Source organism: Vombatus ursinus, unplaced genomic scaffold (genome assembly GCF_900497805.2).
Source record: "Vombatus ursinus unplaced genomic scaffold, bare-nosed wombat genome assembly UNPS02014810.1, whole genome shotgun sequence".
In the NCBI taxonomy this organism is placed as follows: Eukaryota; Metazoa; Chordata; class Mammalia; order Diprotodontia; family Vombatidae; genus Vombatus; species Vombatus ursinus.
In genome coordinates, this window is record NW_020954588.1 from 39667698 (window position 1) to 39675617 (window position 7920).

Consider the following 7920-nt stretch of genomic DNA (forward strand, 5'->3'; position numbering starts at 1 on the left):
GCAGAGGTGGGATGCCTTAAGTGTTGTGGAAAGATTCATGATCTGGACCCAGCTAGACCAGATGACCCTTTAGAGGTCACTCCCAGGTCTGAGCTCCCATGATTCCACAAGTCTTGCAAACTCAGTTTTCCATAGTGACACCAGGGTACTTCTCTCCAAAGGCAGCTCTCCGAAGTGCCTGGCACTTAATGTTGATTGATTGATTGATTGATTGATTAACTGCCTTTTCTGACTCAAATTCTGGCACCCTGAGAAGAACAAAGCTGCTGTTTTTTCCAGGGTATGGCACTACCATGATCCTATTCTTTGTAAAATATTTCAACCTTTGGGCTGCAAGATTGATTGGGTGGCTGGTTATTCATGTCTCATGCCTCATAGCACCTCCAGTCCTAGGATAGGCTGGCTGGATCAACGACTCGTAAAACACTGTTTGCCTATATTTGGGTCAACAAAGGCAAAGTATAAATGTACAAAGGTCCCTGTTCTTAGCCCACAGCAGCTTCTGCTCCCTCCTTCTCGGCCTTTTTCTACAGGACAGGTAGAGCTTCTGGAAGAGGGGCTTGGAATGGGTGTCTGTAACTGTAAATTCTCCAAGGTCAAGCATGCCCGAGTTTTGCTTCTGGGACTGGATTTCTCAGGGAAGTCAACAATCCTTTACAAACTAAAGCAGGCCAAGGACTTCACAACCCTCCCAACCATTGGCTTCAACGTGGAAATGATAAAGATGGAGAAAAACATCCATCTCACAGTCTGGGATGTCGGAGGGCAGCTCCATATGAGGAGCTTTTGGGACCAGTACTGTGAGAACACGGATGTGCTGGTGTATGTGGTGGACAGCACCGACCAGAGGCACCTGGAGGACTCCCGAAGAGAATTCAAGCTTCTCCTGAAGAATGAGCACATCAGGTGTGTTCCGGTCCTGTTGCTGGCCAACAAACAAGATCTGCCCGGAGCCTGCACAGCCGAGGATATCACCAGGAAATTCAAGATGAAGAAAAACTGTGGTGACAGGGACTGGTACGTCCAGCCTTGCTGTGCCATTTCGGGGGACGGCCTGGCCGAAGGCTTCTGCAAAGTGACAGAGTTCATCAAAAGCTACAGGAAATCCGCAGAAGCTACCTTGGCCTTCTTCAGGCAAAATCAAAACTACACAGGGATCTCCAGGTATGGAACATTACCTAAACTGTCAAGCCGATTGGTGTTTTCTTTATTTCTCCTGTATTTCTTTTAAAAAATATATTCTGTATTACAAGGGATGACTTGCTGGGGAGGAGAGGGGAAGGGATATATTTATAAATGAGTCATTTAAAAACCAAAAATTTTTTAAAACATTGTGCAAGGATAGGATATCAAAGCTGGTTGAAGAATTGTACTTTGTGAGCCAGGAATTTAAACTGAAAGGCACTAAAACCACTTTCTTTTTTTAAAATATATATTAATTTATTTTTAGTTTTCAACATTCACATCCATAAGCTTTTGAGTTTTAAATTTTCTCCTCCTCCCTCCCTACCTCCCTCCTCAAGATGTCAAGAAATCTTAAAACCACTTTCAAAAGTTATTCATTCTATAAGCATTTATTAAGCACCTGGTGTATGCCAAGCACTGTTCCGGGCACTAGGGACACAAAAACAAAACAGACTCTGCCCCAAGGAGCTTATATTTTACTGGAGTATGGCACAGATAAGTCATTGCAAAATATATACAAATTAATTGTTGTTGGGGGGTGGGACATGGAACAGTAGCAGTTGGCTGGGAATGGGATGTCGGAGACCTCTTTTGGAAAAGAAGCTTTGGCTGAGCCTTGAAGGAAGGTAGAGATTCTTAGAAGTAAGGATGCGGGGGAAGAGGCTCTCCAGGTTTTGTGGGGTGGGGTGGAAGGCGCAGTCTGTACAAAGGAGAGGAAAGGATATCTGTAGGGAAGATAGCAAGCTAGCTCTTTAGCTTTTCCCAATTAGAGCGTAGGAACGCCAGTGAGGCAAGCAAGTTGCCATGTGGGTGTTGGGGGACCGTTGATGTTGTTGTTGGCAGACCCTTGCGGAGGAGCTGTTTGATTTAATTTTTTATTAAACTGCTCAGCACACTATAGTTGGAGGGTTTCTATTTTTAGCCTCCTTGTTTAGCGCTCAGTTGGACGGTTTGAAAAGAGAAATGAAAAGGCGGATTTAGTTCGGCCCGTAAGCTTCTTAGAGTGCTCCAACGTTCCCTTACGGGACCGAATAATTTACTGCATTATCACTTGTCTGCGGCCACTGGTGCATTGTTTCAGCAGGGTCTCCGGGATCGTCTTTCAGAATTAGCTCTGCCCTAAGCCTTGGGGTTCGGTTTGTAGTCCACTCTCATGAGCTAGCTAGGGAGTAGGGGCGGGGGTGGAGGGGGAAATGTGATTTAAATTTTGGAAGGGGGAAATTGAGGCTCGGCATACGCGCAGAAAGCCCCTGCTTTTGGTCACCTTTCACCTGGATCCCAGCCAGGCTGGTTGGAAGGACGGCTGCCCAGAATTTCCTACCTTAGACTCAAGCCAATTCAGCACAGGTTATTTATTGCACAGGGGCTACTCTGGGCCGGTTGGGTATGCTGACTCATACCCTAAAGCTTAGGGGGTGATTTCACAGGCTCCTGGCACCAGCCTAGGGTTGAGCCTGGACGGGGGCCGGGTAGGCTGTTTGAGAATATAGCCGCCCTATGAGACCTGCGGCAAGCTCAGATTTATCTCTCAAATCCTAAAAACCTCAGGAGAGTTAGGTCAGTTTCAAGATAATCTGGGAGTTCTAAATCAACTAGCAAGAGACTCCCTGGAGTTAGGGGCGTGAGAGGGAGAGGGGTGGGGTAGGGAGGGGAAGGAAATTTGGCCTGAACTGGAATTCCCCCAAGCGTGAGTCAGAACGTTCCCCGAGGCCCTGGAGCTAACCTCCTCCCCCAGCTCCCCCAAGGCTCATTCTGACTACAAGCAGAAGTGATCCCAGATAGGACTAGAGTCTTGTCAGGTAGGTGAGTAATGCAAGTATTATTACGCCCATTTCACAGATGAGGAAACTGAGGCTCAGAGAGATCAAGAATCTCCCCACAGATACATAGCTAGGAGATGGAAGAGCCAGGACCTAAACCCAGCTCTTTCCATTCACTTTGCTGCCTGAGTTAGATCCTCCTACCTGTGGTCAGCTATGACCCCTCCAGGTCTTTTTAGTTGGTGCCCAATTACTGTTTCTCCAACTGGTGTTTTTCATTACATTGCCCCAAATGTACAACCTTCCCCTCCTCCGTATAGATAATCATTGGATGTTAGAGCTGAAAAAGACTCAGAGATTATCCAGTCCCAATTCCTCTTTGTACATATAAGGAAACTGAGGTAGAGGGAGGTAAAGTTACTTGCCTGAGGTCATTTACACCTACTAAGAAATAGAACTGGAATTTGGACCCAGGGTTTCTGATTCTAAATCTATATCATGTCTGCACAAGGTCTAACCTTAAGCTTCCAGAAATCGAGGAAGGCCACACTAGGACCCAGCCATGGAAGTAGCATGCTAATGAGAACTGGACTTGGCATTCAGAAGTCCTGGATTTGAATCTGACACTTCTGTGCTCGATGTGTGGCTTGTGAGCCAGTCACATAACCTGTGCAGGCCATGGTTCCCTCCTCACCAGGTTCTACTGAGAACAGGTGACATAATGTATACAGATCACTTTACAAACTTTCCCAAGCTCTATAAATGTGGTGGTTGTTGCTGCCTCAGCTGCTGCTGTTATCACAGCTGCTCAGCCAAACTTAGGAAGCCCTGGGCAGCTTTGCCACCATGAAGGAGGGAAGGAGGCTGGGAAAGGTGACGACATGCCTGACTACAGGTGTCCTGCCCATTTGCTGGTATTTCGAAGTTCTCTTACTTCACTTATCAAGGTAACAAGTCAGGCAGCTGAATCCAGATATTTCTTAAATGTTTTCATATAATTATTGTTTCTAAATTTTATAATAAATATTTACAATCTCAAATAAGTGGCGCTTCTCTCTGGACTAGATTTTGGCACATACACACCCTCCTCTATTTCCATTTAAAGTTTTTACCTGTTGGTAATTTTTTTTAATTTCTAAAAAAATTATCATTTATTTATTTTAGATGCTTTTCTTTTTAAAATTTGAGTTCCAAATCCTCTCCCTCCCATAAAAAAAAAAAAGAATAAAAGTCTTCACCTGTTTGCTTTAAACCCCCCTTCCCTCATTAGAAAATCAGGGAGACGGGCTGGTAGAGGCGTTGACGTCTGAGGACCTGGGGGGAAACCCCAATTCTGACACTACTTGTGTGATTTCGGGAAAGTCCTTATCAGTGAAATGAAGGGATTGGAAGATGACCCTAAGATCCCTTCCCAATCTAAGTGTATGAATCAGTAATTCCGTGAAACACTCATCTACATCTGTTTGTTCGTTTGTTTGGGATGTCCAACTGACATAGAATCTCTTCCCCCAGCCGTAAACCAGACTGGCCACGTTTCACTTCTTTTAGTCCCTGTTCAGAGTTCCTTTCCCATCTGCTGCCGGCTTCCTGGGACTGCCCCTCCCAGCCTAGCGCCATATCCCCAAGTTTTAGTCCCTACCTGTCACCTTCTTACAGAACCCGTCCCTTCTGAAGATGAAGCTGAAGGCTTAGGGTTCAGGGAGGGGAAACCTCCTGGTTCAGATTCCAAAACTCTGGGCACTTGTGTCCCCAAATGCTCTCTCCAGCTCCAGCAGCAAAATGCATGCTGGATTGGGAGCCTGAAAATCTGGCTTCTTCAGAAAGTGGGATTTTAGCTGAGACAGGAAGCCAGAGGTACAGGTGACGAGAGAACGTTCCAGGCATGGGGACAGCCAGTTCAAATCTGCAGTTGGGAAATGGAGGAGGAGCTGGGAGGTCAATGTAGCTGAATCACAGAGTACCTGGAGAGGAATAAAGTTTAAGAAGTATAAGAGGCCAGATTGTGATACCTTTAAAAGTCAAACAGAAGGGTTTATGGTAATAGGAGCCTTTGGAGTTCACTGGGATTGTGTGTAGTGGGGAGGAGTGAAGAAATGTTTTGAATGGTCAGACTTGTGATTGAGGAAAATCACTTTAGTGGCTGAATGGAGGAAGGATTGGGGTGGGAGTGGGAGAGATGAGATGTAGGCAGACCCACCAGCAGCTATTCCAATTATCCAGATGAGAGGTGATGAAGGCACCAGGGTGGGGGCAGTGTCAGAGGAGAGGAGAGAGGTTTTGAAGATGGAGACTAGGCTACAGATTGGATATGTGGGGTGAGTGAGAGTGAGGGGTTGAGGATGACTCCTAGATTGTGAGTCTCCATAATAAGGAAGCTCAAAGAAGGGAGGATTTGGGGGAAAGACAGTAAGTTGTTTCGGCTGTGTCAAATTTAAGATGTCTAAGGAGTATCCAATAGCATAGAGATCCAGTAGGATCATGAGATCGCCAATAATAATAAATAAGTTACAGGAAGAAAAGGCCCCAGGTAGAGCCTGGAGGTCCCCCACAATGAGCAGGTGTGACCTAGAGGAAGATCCACCAACAGACAAGTACAAGGAGATGTAGGGGAGCCGAATCGTGAAACCTAGGGAGAAGGGCGCCCAGGGAAGGGGGTGATAGCAATGTCAAAGGCTGCAGAGAGCTCAGAAACCATGAGGACCGAAAAGAGGCCTTTAGGCTTGGCCCTTAGGAGGTCATCAGTAATTCTGGAGAGAGAAAGGTTCAGGTGAATGAAGAGGTCAGAAGCCAGGTGGCCAAGGGTTCAGATGATAAAGAGAGGAGAGAAAGTGGAGGCAGTGAGTAGAGATAGAGAACGATAGTTAGTGGGGGCGGGGTAGGAGGAGACGTGGGTGTGTCTGAAGGCAGCCAGGAAGCAGCCTGAGGAAGGTCCGGAGGCCACTCCCCTTGGGATCTGCCGGGAGGAGTCAATCACCTGCCTTTCTATAATCTATGGCTAGGGGGTATGCCTGTGTATACCAATATAATTACATTTGTCTACCTGTTTATCAAACTCCCCTCCATTCCTTTAAAGCAGGGGTGGGGAACCTGCTTTAAACTCTATCTCATTAAATCACCTTTACCAGTCATTACTTTAGAAAGTGTTTAATGGCTGTGGTAATAAAAAGCACAGTATAATTGCACCTAGGTAGTACAGGGGATAGAAGACTCAACCTGGAGTCAGGAAGACCCAAGTTCAAATCCTACTTGGAAGCTGTGTGTCCCTGGGCAAGTCACTTAACCTCAGTCATCCTCAGTTTCCTCCTCTGTAAGATGAAGATAGATAGATAGCATCTATCTCCCAGGGCTTATTGTGAGGGTAAAGGGAGATAGTATTTGTCAAGTACTTTGCAAATCTTCAAGTGCTATATAAATGCTAGCTATTACATCTTGGGGTATTGGAGTAGGAGCTGTAGAATGGTGAGTACTTTGATGATGTCATTTATGATAAGAATAAGTACCCTGCATCCTACAATTCCTTCTTCATTATCTCGAGATAAAAGACAAAAGAACAAGCAGCTCAGGTTTGGTTGTGGGCAATTCACTCACAACTAGGGGCAGAGGGTAATAGATTTGGAACTAGAAGGAACCTCAGAGAACATATCATCCAATCCCTTCATTTTACAGATGAGGAAACTGAGGCCCAGGGAGATGAAGTGATTTGCCCATGGTCATAAAATTAGATAGTGTCAGAGGCAGGATTTGAACTGTGGTGCTTTGACCTCCACAATCATTGTACCCTGCCTCCCCCTGGCCTATAAATGGAAGAACATAGGGTGACCTGGATGAAGGACACCTAAGCTGTTTTAGCCATCATCTTTTTTACCTGCCTCTATCCTACTCTGCTGTGGTCATCTCTCTCTCTCTCTCTCTCTTTCTCTCTCTCTTTCTCTCTCTCTCTCCACCCCCCCCCCAGATAACCCCATTGATCTCTACATCTGTACCTCAGCAACAAGAGATGGATATTGGTCTGGGTGCGATGCGAGCACCTTCTCCAATAAAGGAGCCCTAGCTCTGAACTCAGGCAGTCTAGTTTCAGTCCTCAGAGAGCCTGGTCTCTAAAGAAAAGGTCCAGGCTCTTTTTTGTGATCTCTGACCTTTTATGTTTCCACTCCAGAAAAACATCACTTAAAGCTTAGGTTTGACTCATGTGTAGGGGTAGGAAAATACTCATTGTACAATTTAGGTCAGATATAGGACAGCTATTTATTTACTAGACACAAATGACATTCTTAGAACACAAACACTTATAAGCGTACATTGCCAAAGATTTAAAATACTAAAGAGTAACTCATAACTTCTATTATTCTCTCAGAAAGTTGATTCTTAAAACATGAAACCATGAAACATTTTGTAGACTTTCATTTCACCTTCATCTTAGCTCCACACTATCTGAGCAACTCCCTTAAGATTCCTATCTCCTAGCAAGTTAGGTAGTGGCTTGAGCTCTTTCCCCAGCAATGGCCATTTTCTCCTCCAAGAAGCATTTGTTGTAAGTTCAGGGCAAAAATCCCCACATTGCAGCTGGCACCAACAGGAGGCCTCTAGGCCTACGACGACTCATACTCATGAGATTGCCTCCAAGACATCGCCATTTGGAAACCTATACTCATTGAAAGAAATCCAAGCAGAAATAGCAGCCAGGAAGTCCAAGATCCAGAATCAGGCTCTCCTAGGAAGCTCATGTGCTCACTGTCACATTCAGCCTCCATAGTTTTTGGGGTGGAGATGGGCAAGAGGGGCTCACAGTGTCATCCCACACCTGTAGAACGGCATAGGGCAGTCACTCCTTTTAAAGTCTACTGGATGACCTGGTTCTACTGCTTCAGTGGCCAATCCTCTAATTTACCGCACCTTCATCCCTGCTGCTGTCACAAGGAACAAAGAAAGGGCTGTTGCATCGTTTCAAAATCATTACGCGCTGAGCATGTGTCTC

The 7920-nt window shown here is 45.6% G+C and overlaps 1 protein-coding gene across 1 annotated transcript; it reads left to right on the plus strand.

The window, feature by feature from the left end:
• The first annotated feature begins 565 nt into the window (after nt 1-565).
• ARL14 (ADP ribosylation factor like GTPase 14) lies at nt 566-5552 on the plus strand. The gene is made up of 2 exons (XM_027875782.1): nt 566-1164; nt 5504-5552. Exons 1-2 carry the CDS (start codon nt 566-568, stop codon nt 5550-5552), a joined length of 648 nt encoding a protein of 215 aa, XP_027731583.1.
• The last annotated feature ends 2368 nt before the right edge of the window (nt 5553-7920 follow it).

What these genes read in the sequence shown, in the direction of transcription:
- ARL14 (XM_027875782.1), top strand. Translation starts at nt 566, where the DNA reads ATGGGTGTCTGTAACTGTAAATTCTCCAAGGTCAAGCATGCCCGAGTT. An exon ending in AACTACACAGGGATCTCCAG is followed by an intron (nt 1,165 to 5,503) that starts GTATGGAACATT and finishes CACAATGAGCAG; the next exon opens with GTGTGACCTAGAGGAAGATC.